This window comes from Lissotriton helveticus, chromosome 1_1 (genome assembly GCF_964261635.1).
Source record: "Lissotriton helveticus chromosome 1_1, aLisHel1.1, whole genome shotgun sequence".
In the NCBI taxonomy this organism is placed as follows: Eukaryota; Metazoa; Chordata; class Amphibia; order Caudata; family Salamandridae; genus Lissotriton; species Lissotriton helveticus.
In genome coordinates this window covers 23,046,280-23,064,097 of record NC_136057.1, presented here as the reverse complement: position 1 = coordinate 23,064,097, position 17,818 = coordinate 23,046,280, and the positions used below count along the sequence as shown (strand labels likewise).

Below are 17,818 nucleotides of genomic sequence, written 5' to 3'. Positions count from 1 at the left end.
CACGTGGCGGGCAGGGGAGACTGGCAAGGGTATGTCCCGGTCGGTCGCCTTCACCGAAGCGACGAGCCCGGCCCTCCCTACCCAGGAAGGAAAGTTACCGGGCTGCCGCCTCAGAGAATTCAGTGGGTTTTTGGCGTATCGATGCCAGCGTCTCAGGGCTGGGGTTTATAACCTGGGCGGCATCTACATCTTTGATGTCCACCTCGAGCTTAGCCAGGGCATTGCAGATGGAGCGCAGAAGACCGGCCTGTTTGGAAATACATTCACCCCGGATGACGGCCTTAAACCCTTCCCAAAGTACTGAAGCCTAGTCCACGGATCCAGCGTTTAGGTCAAAGTAATTAGTAATAGTAATTTAAATGTCAGCACAAAAGACAGTGTCCCGGAGAGTGTTTTGGGGGAGATGGCAGGTAAATGCACGCTGCGAGGAGTGGGGGGGACAGAGGCAAATCCGGACCGGCGCATGGTCAGAAAAGGTGCACGCCATGTGTGCTGCGTCGGTTAGCCAGATCAAGATATACGGTGAGGTCAGCCAGAAATCTATGTGCAACCAACAGCCCCTCACGCCGGTGACACATGTTCCCTCACGGGTGTCAGGCCGAAGGTGGCACCAAGCATCATAAAGAGAATTATCAGTTAAGATAGATGTGAGGGCTTCTGAGGCACGCGGATGGCACGTGTAGGAACCAGACCAATCGAGGGCCGCCGAAAGAGTGACATTAAAATCCCCCCTCCCCCAGACGACAGCCGCAAGGCCAACAGTGAAGATGAGGTGACATATATGATTAAGTCCGGATCGTCAGAGGTGGGACCGTAGACCGGGGCGATAGTCATGGGCTGGGCCAATAGAGAGCCATGGAGGATTACATACCTGCCCTCTGGATCGGTAAGTGCCTGAGCAGTGTACCAGGGGAGACCCCTGCTTATCAGAATAGAAACCCCCCTGGCTTATGAAGAGTAGGTAGAGGAGTGGGATTCCACCCAATAGCGCGCCTGGAGTCTGGTGAGGGACCCGGGCATCAGGTGTGTCTCCTCTATGAGGCATATGTCCACCCTATGTCTCTGTAAGTGTGAGTGTATCAGTCAGGCCTTACGATGGTCGTTCAGGCTGCGGACGTTCCAGGTCCAGCAAACTATGTCAGCCATGAAGAAGTGGTCCTAAGTGTAATATTACGCAATGCAGGTGGGGAGGGCCACGGGCGGGAGCAATCTGTGCATCAGGGACCTCAGCTGACAGGGCAAAATAAGAAAAGCACTCCGGCCTAAATCTGGTGGAGAGGGAGCAATGGAGCAGAACGCGACAATGCGCAGGGACAGCGCCCCGTACACCCAAACCGAGTAAATACAGCAAGCAAGTGGGAGGAGGAACTAAAGGCATAGTGTGTACACAAGATTTAAATAACATATGACTCGCAGAAAAGGGAGCAGTAAGCACAATGCAGTGTCAAAATCTAATCATGTAGAAGCAGTGCATAACAGACAAACGGTGGCAGAATAAAGCCACATCCCAATTGAGGAACAAAAACAACCCAAGGAAGGCCCATCCCAACCCAACCCCCCCAAGAGACCAAAATCCCCCCAACCCCGCACCCACTCCAACCCCCCAATTAGGCTGAGTTACCCACCCTCCCCACCCCAGGAACCCACAACTAGGAGAGGAAATAACTTTAGAATTGGGAATCATCCCGTGGGGGCATGGCAGGGCTAGGCATATACCCCTGCAGTGAAGCAGGGTGGCCAAGCTTAGGTGGTGTTAGGCATCATATAGAACAAGAATAAATGAAAATCAATGTTCACACTTCAATCATTGTCACTGGATGGGGAGGAGCGGGTCGCTTTGTCAAGATTCTCGGCAAATGCAACGGCCTCTCTTGGGTACGGAAAGACGAGTGTTTTTGCCCCCTGACGGACCCTCAGTTTCGCCGGGTAGGCCAGGGAGAACGAGACCTCATATTTTTGGAGAATGCGCTTGGCCGGAAGGAACTCCCGCCGGGTCGCCTGTACAGTAAGGGTATAGTCCGGGTAGAAGGAGAGTGCGTTACCCTGATGGTTGATGGTGCCACTATTTCGTGCCGCTCGAAGGATGGCGTCCCGATCTCGATAATTTAGAATTTTAGCAATGATGGGACGTGGAGGTAGCCCCGGACCAGGACGCGGGCCAAGTGAGCGATGTGCGTGCTCCACGATGAAAACTGGGGAGAGGGCATCGCCAAAGAGTTCCCTTATCAGCTATTTCACAAAGTCCTTCATCTGTGAAATGTTGGTGGATTCCGGAAGGCCCGTAATACGGAGGTTGCTCCGGCGGGAGCGGGCCTCCAAATCCTCATTCTTCTCCCGGATGACCGCCAGATTTTTATCCAGCTGAAGAAGTTTCCGACGGTCGTGGGTGGCAGCATGCTCGGCGTCCGATACCCTGGACTCGACATGAAGCAGACGATTGTCGTGGGAGTCAACACAGGCCTTTACCAAGTCAAGACGGGCTGAGAGTTGGCCCAGTTGGGTCGCGATGGCAGTCACGGTCAACTTGACTGAGCATTATGGCTTTCAAATCATCATGGCTGCAGAGTCAGCACCTTCGGAGCCAGCTCCACCCTGTTGGGAGGACCCACGAAGCTCAAAGGCTATCTTGGGCTGCTTTGGGTCAGTCTTCCCCATGATGAGAGCCAACGGGAGGCGGAGATGCAGCAAATTGAGTCAGAAGCTCACTGACCACCAGCAGAAGGTAGTACGAGGCGAGAAGCAGTCCAGCAGAGCCCCCGCAGTGCAGGTAGCCGTGATTCGGAGGATAAACTCCTGGGGTGATAAGAAAGGCCAGGGGCGGACAAGCCAGTGGCTCTATCTGGTAAACAGTGAAACTATATTCACAGCCTCCCGCAGAGACAATTGGCAGTTGTGGAAGGTCGGCAGTCTGACGGGCAGCCCCAGGCACACCAGCAAGTCACCAAGAACAGAGAGCAAGGTTGGGGGAGGAACTGCAGGAAGGCAGGCAACACACCACTAAGCTGAACCTGTCCGGCCAAAACACCACACCCCAGGCCGCAATACTTTGAGAACCTGAAGGAGTGTAGGTGCTCCAGTGGCTTCAGGGGGACAAGGCTAAATGAGAGGAGCGCAGCAAAGTGGTGGATGTGGAGGCAAAAGAGTCCCGGGGCCTGCGCAGCTCCAGGAGCACACAGGAGCCAAAATGCCCGCCTACAGTAGAATGGAAGTACTCTGCGCGGGAGCAGATGCATGCAGGCCTCAGAGGCAAGGAGAAGGGGCCGGTTCAGGGTTTATGTTATGTTTATGGAACATGTAGAGCGATTGTATACCAACGGTCTCATGGCGCTAAGAGGAGAAGTGAGCTATCCTTCAGGCTCTAACAGTAAACTTGGGTGAATAACCATGTTTTTATTTTTTTTCAGAAGCTGAAATATTCTGAGGTTATTCTAATTTCAATTGGAAGGGAATTCCACAAAGTGGGGGCTAGTACCGAAAAACGCGAACCACCCATTCTCTTACGTTTGAATCTTGGAACAGTCAACCTGTTCTTTGTTGCTGATCTAAGATTCCGTGTAGGCATGTATCTAGAGATCTTGGGTCCTGATTCATGAAGTGCATTAAAAATCATACAACCGGTCTTGAACATAGACCGCTGTATCACAGGAAGCCAATGAAGCTGCTTAATTAATGGTTTGGTGTGGCAATGTCTTGGTTGCTGGAAAACCAGCCTAGCTGCTTGATTATGAATGAGCTGTAACCTGTGAATTTGGCTGACCGGAAGTCCTAAATATATGGAATTAGCATAATCCAACCCGGACATTATTAGTGCGTGCAGGATAACTATGCTAGTTTCCTTAGAGAAAGATTTCCTAATTTTCTTGAATGTCCTCAGTTGGTACATGCAGGTAGATGAAACCAGGCTGATCTGTTCCTGCATGGAAAGATTAGCATTTATCTTGATTCCCAGGCTTTTCACTGACTTTTTGGATGTGTCGGGGATACCCAATGCAGCTGGCCAGTGTGCTGGTGTCCACGGTTCTATTCTGTTTGAGATAATTATCTGTCTTATCGGAATTTAACTTGAGATAATGAGTCATCCACTCCTTTATGAAGAGCATAGTATGTTGGAATGCGCTCTTGGAATCATTTGTATGGGTTGGGTCCGCTAAGCTCCAGCAGCACCCCCCTCAGCAAGAAGGCAGTCGGGCAGGAGGCACAGCGGGCCGCAGAAAGTCCGGAGACTGATCTCTGCTTCAACGCCTGCAGGGGGAGATCCAGGGCCCTGGGAGGAGGGCCGACAGATGAGACCAGGCGCCGGGAGGTATGTCGTCAGCAACATGCAGTGCCCACTCGTCCAATCATGAGGACGGCCGGTGCAGTACAGGGGGGGGGGCGCACGCCGAGCTGAGGCCGCGCCAGCAGGGAGACACAGGGGACCCGCCGCCCACGTCACCCAGCCCGGGCACCCACGGCAGCAACAGGGAGCAGCCAGAGAGGACAAGATGGCGCAATCACCAATGCCGCAGCGCCCCGGGCCAGTCGGAACGGCCCGCGGACCCCTACCCCACCAACAGAGCCACAGAGGCAGCGCCACTCACCCGGTGGTGTAGATCGCTGTCCTCGTGTCGCGCACCGGCGTGCGCAGCACTAGGAGTCCGCCGCGTCGCAATACAGGAGCAGGTTCACCCACGCCGGATCAGTGACGAAGGCCCAGCATCGGCCACAGGTGGCGGAACTCAGCCACAGGACCCAGCCAAGAGCAGGCAGAGCAACGGTTTGGCGCCTTACAAGCAGCAGAGTCCAGTGTTGGCGTTGAAGTGCAGGTAAGGTGCGGATGCCTGCAAGATTGTGGTGGATGTTTAAGCTTTGCCGGCAGAGCCCACTCAGAGTGCGGCCATCTTGCAGCCGGCCAAGCCACGCCCCATAAATCATCCCTATCGTGATGGGATTCACATCCCTACCCCTAAAGAAGTCTCAGCTCAACAAGGCTATAAATCAAAAGTCCTTGGATAAGTCTCCAAGAGAGTGTACCTCCGCTACACAATTGTCGCCTGAGGCAAAACCCTGCACACAGACTGCTCATGCCCAACCCTGATCTCGCTATGTCAACGGAGACCTGGCTACATGAAGCAACACTGCACACAGATTGCTCACCCCGTCGTTAAACACAATCTTTATCTCATTAGGTCAATGAAGACATGGCTCCATGAAGCATTAAAAACCTGTTACGGACCTGCTTCTGCAGCCTGACTAATCAATTTCAATCTCAAGACAGTGGGACAAGTCAGTTGGAGCTGCACTTATTTACTGCCATTCCACCCTCTGTCGGTTTATGGCCTCTCACCCTTTTCCCACCTTTGACTATCAAGGAGTTGAATAGAAGTTCACCCACCTTCACCCAAATACATGCTCCCACCTCCACTACAATGTGCCTTTCTCCCAGTAGTAGAGGTCTCTCCAGAAATGCCTGCAGCCACAGGGACACTGATCAGGACAGTGCTTGGAGCAGAAAAGGAATGTTTGAGGATGTTCTACAAGTGCAAGACGAGGGAGGGAAAGAGGTTATTTTTAATAAAAAAGAGTAGTCTTTTCTTGGGATCAAGATTGCTTCAAACACACCTTTACGTATCACATTATTAAAGGGTCCACCACTTTTAGGACTGCATGCTGCCACTTGCCTTCCCAACGCCTGTTCTAGACTCAATGCATGAATAAAAAAAATGTAAAAAGAGATAAAAAAAACAAACTGGTCATCCAGCTCTAGCACTGAAGGAGATGTTTTCTGGGGCCTGTGCACATACAAAATGTTGCTTATGCAATGGATGAAGCGGGCTCATTCTACACCACACACTTGATGGGCGCATGCGAAATGTAAATGACAACAGATTATTGGATGAAGAGATTTAGCTGAAAATTCCTCTGTGTGGTGTGTGGGTGTATATATCTATATCTAACCAAACAAGCCTTGGTTAATGCCAGACCTAAAACCACAAGCTCACCTCCCAGCCTCCCACGTTTGCCCCTGGACTCACCGATACCAACAGACCTTGGCTAATGCCAGACCTAAAGCCACAAGCTCACCCCCTCCCCCTCGTTTACCCCTGGACTCACCGGCACCAGCAAGCCTTGCCACAGCAGCACATTGGTGTCATTGGCCTGCACAGACTGGAAGCAGCGAGACCCCGACTTCCTGATCTCGTCCAGCTCCTGTGGGGAGAGACAAGAGGGTGAGGTAAAGAGAGGCAGGCAAGGCATCACTCATAGGACACAACCAGTACTTGTGGAACATGCTGCACCCCTGGCATCCGGTGACCCCCCTCCCCCTTCTGACGCCACTGGGGCCGATGCAAGGTGCCCTGCAGCTCCACTAACTACCCTAGTACTGGCAGAGCTCCTGGAACCCGGACAGCACCCTTGGCACAGTTGTCAGTACTTCTGAGCTCAACTGACAACCCCACTGCTAGCAGGCTGGCAGAGCTCTTGGAATGAGGTGTGCACTGGGAGGGCAGCGTGGCCCAGGGGACGAGAGGGCAGCGCAGCACAAATCAGACACAGCACAGTCCGCGACACAGAGCACAGCACAGTCCCCGACACACACACACCAGAGAGGCCCGACACACACACACACCAGTGAGGCCCGACACACACACACACACCAGTGAGGCCCGACACACACACACACACACCAGTGAGGCCCGACACACACACACACACCAGTGAGGCCCGACACACACACACACACCAGTGAGGCCCGACACACACACACACACCAGAGAGGCCCGACACACACACACACCAGAGAGGCCCGACACACACACACACCAGAGAGGCCCGACACACACACACACACCAGAGAGGCCCGACACACACACACACACCAGAGAGGCCCGACACACACACACACCAGTGAGGCCCGACACACACACACACACACCAGTGAGGCCCGACACACACACACACACACCAGTGAGGCCCGACACACACACACACACACCAGAGAGGCCCGACACACACACACACACCAGAGAGGCCCGACACACACACACACACACACCAGAGAGGCCCGACACACACACACACCAGAGAGGCCCGACACACACACACACACCAGAGAGGCCCGACACACACACACACACCAGAGAGGCCCGACACACACACACACACACCAGAGAGGCCCGACACACACACACACACACCAGAGAGGCCCGACACACACACACACACCAGAGAGGCCCGACACACACACACACACACCAGAGAGGCCCGACACACACACACACACACCAGAGAGGCCCGACACACACACACACACACCAGAGAGGCCCGACACACACACACACACCAGTGAGGCCCGACACACACACACCAGAGAGGCCCGACACACACACACACGAGAGGCCCGACACACACACACACCAGAGAGGCCCGACACACACACACACCAGAGAGGCGCGACACACACACACACCAGAGAGGCGCGACACACACACCAGAGAGGCGCGACACACACACACCAGAGAGGCGCGACACACACACACCAGAGAGGCGCGACACACACACACCAGAGAGGCGCGACACACACACACCAGAGAGGCGCGACACACACACACCAGAGAGGCGCGACACACACACCAGAGAGGCGCGACACACACACCAGAGAGGCGCGACACCGTCCACAACACTCAGCAGAGAGCACGACACCGTCCACAACACTCAGCAGAGAGCACGACACCGTCCACAACACTCAGCAGAGGGCACAACAGTCCACAAAGCACAACAGTCCACACAACACACAGCAGAGAGCACAACACACAGCAGAGAGCACAGCAGAGAGCACAACACACAGCAGAGAGCACAACACACAGCAGAGAGCACAACACAGTCCACAACAAACAGCAGAGCGCACAACACAGTCCACAACAAACAGCAGAGAGCACAACACACAGCAGAGAGCACAACACAGTCCACAACAAACAGCAGAGAGCACAACACAGTCCACAACACACAGCAGAGAGCACAACACAGTCCACAACAAAAAGCAGGAGTCACAACACAGTCCACAACACAGCAGAGAGCACAACACAGTCCACAACACACAGCAGAGAGCACAACACACAGCAGAGAGCACAACACACAGCAGAGAGCACAACACACAGCAGAGACCACAACTCACAGCAGAGACCACAACTCACAGCAGAGACCACAACTCACAGCAGAGACCACAACTCACAGCAGAGAGCACAACTCACAGCAGAGAGCACAACTCACAGCAGAGAGCACAACTCACAGCAGAGAGCACAACTCACAGCAGAGAGCACAACTCACAGCAGAGAGCACAACTCACAGCAGAGAGCACAACTCACAGCAGAGAGCACAACTCACAGCAGAGAGCACAACTCACAGCAGAGAGCACAACTCACAGCAGAGAGCACAACTCACAGCAGAGAGCACAACTCACAGCAGAGAGCACAACTCACAGCAGAGAGCACAACACACAGCAGAGAGCACAACACACAGCAGAGAGCACAACACACAGCAGAGAGCACAACACACAGCAGAGAGCACAACACACAGCAGAGAGCACAACTCACAGCAGAGAGCACAACACACAGCAGAGAGCACAACACACAGCAGAGAGCACAACACACAGCAGAGAGCACAACACCGTCCACAATACAGAGCATCAGACACCAGAGACCACACCAGACAGCACACCTCTGCAGTTACACTTCAAAGCATACAGTAACAGGGCCACCCTTGGTTTCTCAAAGGAAGCAAAGCCAATAATCAGATAAGCACTGGCAAAGCAAATGATTCTCACCTATTGCCAGCGTGTTTTCAGTACCAGCAAAAACAGAAGCCAATGGGTCTCGCCTTTTGGACCTCATAACTGAAGCCATGCAGGCCTCACATTATCCTGGGTGCTGGGCACCCAGGGAGTGAAGAGCTATACAATTACTACACACCGGGCCATGCAGTCTTCTTATTCAGAAATACATGCCTCAGAAAACAGCTATGGACACACTGCAAGGCTTTTTAGTGCACAGACAGAAAGACAAGTGCCTCGATGCAAGTTATCAGCACTAACATTCTGAGTGCGACCGCATCACTAGAGTATTGAACAACCTTAAGAATCGGCGTCAGGGGCAACGTATGCTTCACACAATAAGATAGTCGAAAAGTGCCGTGCACACCACTTTTAACCTTTTTCTCCTTGTAACTGCATCTTTCCATTTTAAGTTTGTATGCGTGCTCACTGGATGACGTGATCTGCCCCACACAATAAGATGGCATATTTAACACACCTCCTGCTGTAAACTATGCACTGGATTTACAGACGCCAGGCAGTTTGAGCAGTGCATGAGCCGTGCTACATGCAAGTTCAGGCGGCCCCGAAGGCTCTGTACATAGAGAACTAGTCAGGAAGCAATTGAATGTTTCGAACTTTGCTTCACACGCCCAAAGTCACCTGGAATTTGAATTATGCCAACAATCTTCAGCTCTGAACACTGATATATTACATAACTGGCAAGCTAACCCTGGGGCAGCAATTGCAAGGAACAGGAACAAGTCATAATCTGTGGCAAAGAGTCTGAATGATGCTTTATCTCAGAGCAGCAGTGGGATGAAATGGTCTATATTTACAGCATTAATTAACAAGCATTTGCAATGCAGTAGGTCTCGCAGTTACGCGAGTTTGAGCTATTGACATTGCAAATAACAATGCTTTTTTTTTGTTTTTGTTTTAAAAACATAAATAAAAGGCATTGTTATTTACAATGCCAATATCTGAAACTCTCGTAAATGCGAGGCCTATTGCATTGCAAATGCTTGTTCTGGACTTGATGTAGCTTTCGCCTGACTCCGTGGACCGGATGAGGCAAAGTGTTGTTGCATTGCCCAGCAGGTGGACACCCTAGACTGGGACTTTAAAGAAAGCAGAGGTGCATCTTCTGGTTTCAGCAGAACATTGAGGCAAGCAGCTGCACATCAGGAACGACGAGGGTCAGGCGAAAGTGACATCAAGTAATTTTAATATGAGTTATGGGTTTTAAGCACTCACTGCTCAGATAATCCGTGATCGGCAATCCAGAGGTTCAGATCCCAGCATGGCCATCTCAGCCTTCCATCCTTCTAGAGTCAATGACATGCGTATCAAATTGTCAAATATTTGCATGTGGACAGCCGAAGAAGTAGCAGAGAAAGGAAGCAGTAAATAGAAAAGGAATTGACGACGAACTCATGACTCTAACAGCCCAGGTGGCCCTGCAAAGGATGTTGGGAAACAGTGTCCGTTTCTACTCAGAACACGGATTAAGCCTCCTTTGAATGAATCACCAGTGTCCCTAACTGGTTTCGGTCCTGCATGACATTTTCTCTTCACGTGGAACAGGGTTACTCAAATCTGTTAGTCAGACAAGTAATCCCTCAACCAATCCCAAGCAGTGGCCAACGGTGCACTTTACGGGACCTCAAAATAAGAAAACTAACTGATAGAGGCCTCGTATCCAATCCTAAACCTCTATACATATTCGGAGGCCAACAGCCGAAACCTTCAGCCAATGAGCATACCAACAACACCCTTTGCCAATCAAAGCGCCTCCGTCTTTTCCACGGTGAATAGAATATAGTTATGCATATATTCCTAATAATGGATTAGTTGTGGCAGAAGAACACTCGCATAGAGGGAATGTAATAACCGTATTTACGCGTGCATGGAAAAAAAGTGCCTGTAAATAAAGTTACCCGATTTTGGTCTCAAATAATGGACAGTCTCAGGAAATGTTCTAAAAATGCAGAGAATGTTTCGACTAGTTTTAGCAGTTTCTTTTCTTCGGCTATTAAATCAATTCTCATGTAAATATATCTAATGAGCCTAATTTGAGAAAGAGTAAATATAGATATAATGAACTACAGCAGACTACATGTTTATTGAATTATCTGTTTAGGGCTGGCGTCGCCTCAGAACTTGAGAACCCTACAGCAGCGCGCGCATAGACTAGTGGTGCGCGCGCACCACAGAGGAGCGGGGGGGAGGGAGCACGGCAGCGAGGCTAACGTGGAGTGATGGCCGCCGCCGCGCTGTGATTGGCCAGCGCCCGCCCGGAAGAAGGGACGTCTTCCCGCGCCATGGGGCTCCCGTGGAGTGTGGAGAGCCCGGGGCCGCCAGCCGAAAGGAGCCACAGCTTCGCGGGACTCCCATGTACCGGAGGGAGCCCCCGGCAGAGGAACCAGCAAGCATTGTTGGACATCGGAGGGGGCGCGATGCACATTGTCGGTGCCTGCCCCCACCGCAAGAGCCACAGACGTCCTGCCACCGTCAGAGGAGCTCCCCCCTTGCAGCCGGTGAGTGTTTAAAGGCGGAGGGGGAGAAACAGGCACTCGCATCGTCTCCCGGGGAACCACTAACTAATCGGAGAGGTGCGACGGAGGCGGCGAGGCTCTTTAGGCGGGAGGGCATGATCACGCCCATGCTGAGAGAGAGAGACAGGAGATGTTGAACGCACGCGCGACCTGATCAGATTACGGCACGCGCACATCTCTCGTCGCTCCCTGTAAGCAAAAACGATTGCAATAGAGTCTCGCAGCGACGATCGGTTCGCAGTTGCGAGACCTAAAAATGAATGAGAATAAAACCGTAAAATGGCGACAGGAAATTTAGAACAGAAAGCACGCACAATTTGTTGATCATTAACTTACTACCTTAAGAGAGCCTTACTGGACATCTGAGGGAGCACATAAAACAAGCCCATGAAGGAAAACCTAATGCACGCTGGGAATTGTAGTGCGCTTGCTTCCGCTGAATCAATGAGAGAGCGGCAACAATCATGCTGGTGTTGATTTTGCACTGTAGAAGGTTTTCCTCAAGTAAACACAATTAATTACGTGTAAAGTGGCTAAACTGAAAGTCCCGCTCAGCTTTGTAGTTTTTGTACATGAAGGAGTCAGCTTAACATTCTGGGCAAATCACTCAAGAAGCCTGAGCCTACAAAAAACGAATGTTTCTTTGTGTAATGTGACTGGTGCTTCTATAAAGAGCTCCGATACCACCGGTCTAGATTGTGCTATATAAAATTGCACACACAAAAAAAAAAATGAAAAACGGTAGCCAAGGCAAAAGAAACAAATGGCACGCGTGCAGCCATAGATGTACATTAGATGTGGTTCCTTCTGCAGGTGTCTTCCAAACTTTTCACAGGACTTGAACACTGTTCATGGAGGAAAAAGTGCAACCACAGTAATATTAAATATGTGGAGCCCGTGCAGCCATGGTAGTAAGCAGTACCTGTACAAAACGAGAGATACCAAGAGGCGCCTTGGAGAGCAACCCGTCAGAAGAAACAAAGCAGCGCCTGTGCAGCCCCAGTCGGAAGAAACCAAGCGGCGCCTGTGCAGCCCCAGTCGGAAGAAACCAAGCGGCGCCTGTGCAGCCCCAGTCGGAAGAAACCAAGCGGCGCCTGTGCAGCCCCAGTCGGAAGAAACCAAGCGGCGCCTGTGCAGCCCCAGTCGGAAGAAACCAAGCGGCGCCTGTGCAGCCCCAGTCGGAAGAAACCAAGCGGCGCCTGTGCAGCCCCAGTCGGAAGAAACCAAGCGGCGCCTGTGCAGCCCCAGTCGGAAGAAACAAAGCGGCACCTGTGCAGCCCCAGTCAGAAGAAACAAAGCGGCACCTGTGCAGCCCCAGTCAGAAGAAACAAAGCGGCGCCTGTGCAGCCCCAGTCAGAAGACAAAGGGCGCCTGTGCAGCCCCAGTCACAAGAAACAAAGCGGCGCCTGTGCAGCCCCAGTCACAAGAAACAAGCGGCGCCTGTGCAGCCCCAGTCAGAAGACAAGGGGCGCCTGTGCAGCCCCAGTCAGAAGACAAGGGGTGCCTGTGCAGCCCCAGTCAGAAGAAACAAAGCGGCGCCTGTGCAGCCCCAGTCAGGAGAAACAAAATCGGCCGGCACCTGTGCAACCCCAGTCAGAAGAAACAAAGCGGCGCCTGTGCAGCCCCAGTCAGAAGAAACAAAGCGGCACCTGTGCAGCCCCAGTCAGAAGAAACAAAGCGGTGCCTGTGCAGCCCCAGTCAGGAGAAACAAATCGGCCGGCACCTGTGCAACCCCAGTCAGAAGAAACAAAGCGGCACCTGTGCAACCCCAGTCAGAAGAAACAAAGCAGCGCCTGTGCAGCCCCAGTCAGAAGAAACAATGGGGCGCCTGTGCAGCCCCAGTCAGAAGACAAGGGGCGCCTGTGCAGCCCCAGTCAGAAGACAAGGGGCGCCTGTGCAGCCCCAGTCAGAAGACAAGGGGCGCCTGTGCAGCCCCAGTCAGAAGACAAGGGGCGCCTGTGCAGCCCCAGTCAGAAGACATGGGGCGCCTGTGCAGCCCCAGTCAGAAGCATGGGGCGCCTGTGCAGCCCCAGTCAGAAGACAAGGGGCGCCTGTGCAGCCCCAGTCAGAAGACAAGGGGCGCCTGTGCAGCCCCAGTCAGAAGAAACAAAGCGGCGCCTGTGCAGCCCCAGTCACAAGAAACAAAGCGGCGCCTGTGCAGCCCAAGTCACAAGAAGCAAAGCGGCACCTGTGCAGCCCAAGTCACAAGAAACAAAGCGGTGCCTGTGCAGCCCCAGTCAGGAGAAACAAATCGGCCGCCACCTGTGCAACCCCAGTCAGAAGAAACAAAGCGGCGCCTGTGCAACCCCAGTCAGAAGAAACAAAGCGGCGCCTGTGCAGCCCCAGTCAGAAGAAACAAAGCGGTGCCTGTGCAGCCCCAGTCAGAAGAAACAAAGCGGTGCCTGTGCAGCCCCAGTCAGAAGACAAGGGTCGCCTGTGCAGCCCCAGTCAGAAGAAACAAAGCCGTGCCTCTGCAGGCCCAGTCAGAAGAAACAAAGCGGCGCCTGTGCAGCCCCAGTCAGTAGAAACAAAGCGGCGCCTGTGCAGCCCCAGTCACAAGAAACAAAGCGGCGCCTGTGCAGCCCCAGTCACAAGAAACAAAGCGTCGCCTGTGCAGCCCCAGTCACAAGAAACAAAGCGTCGCCTGTGCAGCCCCAGTCACAAGAAACAAAGCGTCGCCTGTGCAGCCCCAGTCACAAGAAACAAAGCGTCGCCTGTGCAGCCCCAGTCACAAGAAACAAAGCGTCGCCTGTGCAGCCCCAGTCAGAAGAAACAAAGCGGCGCCTGTGCAGCCCCAGTCAGAAGAAACAAAGCGGCGCCTGTGCAGCCCCAGTCAGAAGAAACAAAGCGGCGCCTGTGCAGCCCCAGTCAGAAGAAACAAAGCGGCGCCTGTGCAGCCCCAGTCAGAAGAAACAAAGCGGCGCCTGTGCAGCCCCAGTCAGAAGAAACAAAGCGGCGCCTGTGCAGCCCCAGTCAGAAGAAACAAAGCGGCGCCTGTGCAGCCCCAGTCAGAAGAAACAAAGCAGCGCCTGTGCAGCCCCAGTCAGAAGAAACAAAGCAGCGCCTGTGCAGCCCCAGTCAGAAGAAACAAAGCGGCGCCTGTGCAGCCCCAGTCAGAAGACAAGGGGCGCCTGTGCAGCCCCAGTAAGAAGAAACAAAGCGGCACCTGTGCAGCCCCAGTCAGAAGAAACAAAGCGGCGCCTGTGAAGCCTCAGTCAGAAGAAACAAGCGCGCCTGTGCAGCCCCAGTCAGAAGACAAGGGGCGCCTGTGCAGCCCCAGTCAGAAGAAACAAAGCGGCGCCTTTGCAGCCCCAGTCAGAAGAAACCAAGCGGTGCCTTTGTAGGCCCAGTCAGAAGAAACAAAGCGGCGCCTCTGCAGGCCCAGTCAGAAGAAACAAAGCGGCGCCTGTGCAGCCCCAGTCAGAAGAAACAAAGTGGCGCCTGTGCAGCCCCAGTCAGAAGAAACAAAGCGGCGCCTGTGCAGCCCCAGTCAGAAGAAACAAAGCGGCGCCTGTGCAGCCCCAGTCAGAAGAAACAAAGTGGCGCCTGTGCAGCCCCAGTCAGAAGAAACAAAGCGGCGCCTGTGCAGCCCCAGTCAGAAGAAACAAAGCGTCGCCTGTGCAGCCCCAGTCACAAGAAACAAAGCGGTGCCTGGGCAGCCCCATTCCCAAGAAACAAAGCGGTGCCTGGGCAGCCCCAGTCACAAGAAACAAAGCGGTGCCTGGGCAGCCCCAGTCCCAAGAAACAAAGCGGTGCCTGGGCAGCCCCAGTCCCAAGAAACAAAGCGGTGCCTGGGCAGCCCCAGTCAGAAGAAACCAAGCAGCACCTGTGCAGCCCCAGTCAGAAGAAAAAGCGGCGCCTGTGCAGCCCCAGTCAGAAGAAACAAAGCGGCGCCTGTGCAGCCCCAGTCAGAAGAAACAAAGCGGTTCCTGTGCAGCCCCAGTCAGGAGAAACAAAGCGGCGCCTATGCAGCCCCAGTTACAAGAAAACAAGCAGCGTTTGTGCAGCTGCGGATATAAGCAACACTAAAGCAGCCAAGGTAGGAAGCAGCAGGAAACAGCATCTCTGTAGCCACAAAAATAATAAAGTAGCGCCCACAGCCAAATAAACAAACAGCGACTGTACAGTCTAGATATGACCATTCAGTTGGCCAACTAATAAACAAGGAGTGCTTACGGACAGCTCTAATTCAATTGAAAAAATCCCCCAGGCGACGCCAGAAGCCGTCACAGGGTAAGAAAAGGAAAACTAACTTTTTTTTAACAAATCATGCTCCTGACAGGTAATAAAAAGAGCATTTCTACCTTGGATGAAGAGTTTAACAGGAGGGCACCGCACCTCCTAGAAACTAAGAAATTGCCCCTGCAAACTCACCACAGCCATCATGAAGCGACGAGGGCACAGCAAACAAGCAAATACAAGAATATAATACAGCCGATTATAAAATATAGAACAAAGGTAACAAAATGGGTGCTGCCACTGTAAACTTGTGCATGCAGCCGAATCACCATTACAAGCAACACATATAAAATACAGCGGCAAGCGCTATGGTGTGTACATATATAACGCACAGCGGGAAACTTTATGGCATATTTTAGCGCTGTGCAGCCAAAACCTATTTTCAAGCGTCTCATATATAAAATACAGCCAAAAATGAGCAGGGTTGGAGGAGAAAAGAAACTGTCACAGACTGGTTGGTGGATAGGGGCGAGGGGGAGCAAATAAACAGACATGAGTGAGAGCTAGTCAAAAATACAAACACTTTTGTCAAATGCTCTTTTAGGTTAAAAAAAAAAAAAAAGCCCTCCGCTAATACCTATAATGGGACGAGTGGAATGCTACATGTAACGGGGGTCTGCTCCATAGGAGATAATAAACAAAAAGAGGTGGAGTAAATAGGAAAAATAACCACTTAGAAGCAAGGATTTTTTTTTGTTGAAGTTTTTTATTGTTTTTATACAGCACAACTGCGAGTAGCCACAAAAAGAATAATCAAAATACTAATACAATTTACATCCAATTAACAGTTCATTGTTCATAATATTCACAGAAAGCACTCCAGATTTTTATACCCAGTCTTTTCTTCCTCAGTCCTTTAACAGAAAATAAACTCCACTCAAGATTATATAGACTCAACATTTTAACACGCCACTGATGAAAATTCGGTGGTTTTTCCTGCAGCCACTCCGTAGCTGTGGACAAGCGTGCAACAGTCATTGCAAAAAAAATACAATGTCGGTATTGAAAAAGTGGTTCCGGTGCATTATCCTTTGGTATTTTACCTAATAACATCATTGCAGGAGTGATAACAACCGGCATTTTGAGAACCAAAGACAAAAATTGTTCAATATCTCCAATATACCCTTGAAGCTTAACACCGCTATAAAAAATATGTATCACTCCAGCATCATTTTCCCCACATCGGAAGCACTTCCCTTCATTTTCACCTCCCCATTTTGCAATTTTTTTTGGAGTGTAATATAAATCATTAACAGTTTTAAAGAACTGAGCTTTCAAATTTGCAGACATTAGAGCCTCCTTAGAGAGTGTTAAAAGATCTTCCATATCCATCTCTGAATCTCCTACGGAATCTCTCCATTTTGACTTAACTTTATCCATGTCATCATTTTTAACTGATACCAGTAATTGATATATCACTCCAATTTTAACTGACCTCTGAATTCCTTCAATAACTTTGTTTGAATTTAGGTTTCGTCCGCGTCGGTTTAGATAATCACGTATTTGTAAGTATTTAAAAAAATAACTTCTAGGCAGCAAATATTGATCCTTCATTTCGTCAAAAGATTTGCAAATCCCATCCTCTTTTATCATATCCCGAGGATCCGGATTCCTTTTTGTTGCCATATTGAAGTCATTGCATCAGAAAAAATACTGGGTAAAATCCTATAAGCACTAAAGGGCGTATAGTACGATACTCTCCCTATAACCATTGTTTTTATAAACCATTTCCAAACCTTGAACGCCCCTATCGTTACCTTAAACCGAGTTCGTTTGTAATAGCTCCCATCAATCTCTTTAACTAAGGATTGCTTTGCACATGCACCTAACTGAATATCAAAAATATTCGGGGCATTAGCCTCTTCAGTTCCTTGCTCACCAGTAATCAGAACCCTCATCTTTAACAAAAAACAGGTTACATAATACAGGAAAAAGTCTGGAACCTCCCATTCCACCCTTTAGCTGTGGTAAAGTCATATAATTCATTGCCCTTCTAGGTCTACCTGGGCTCCAGATAAATTTCCCACACCTTGCCTGTAGAGCCTGTATTTTATCTTTGGGGATTTCCAAAGGTATGGATCTGAATAGGTATAAGACTTTTGGCAGTACATTCATTTTTAAAACATTTGATCGTCCGATAATGGTAAAGTATAGTCGCTCCCACCTATCCAGAGAGAGTTGAATTTTAGCCATAAGCATATTCCAATTGGCTTCAACCAATTCAGTCATATTT

At 51.3% G+C, this 17,818-nt stretch overlaps 1 protein-coding gene across 1 annotated transcript in view; it reads right to left on the bottom strand.

Moving 5' to 3' along the window:
* The window catches only part of UBE2L6 (ubiquitin conjugating enzyme E2 L6), an 82,087-nt gene that overhangs the window by 34,934 nt on the left and 29,335 nt on the right, over positions 1-17,818 (bottom strand). Inside the window, exon 2 of the mRNA XM_078674180.1 lies at positions 6,094-6,189. Coding sequence (XP_078530306.1) covers positions 6,094-6,189 — 96 coding nt within the window. The remainder of the gene's footprint in view (positions 1-6,093; positions 6,190-17,818) is intronic.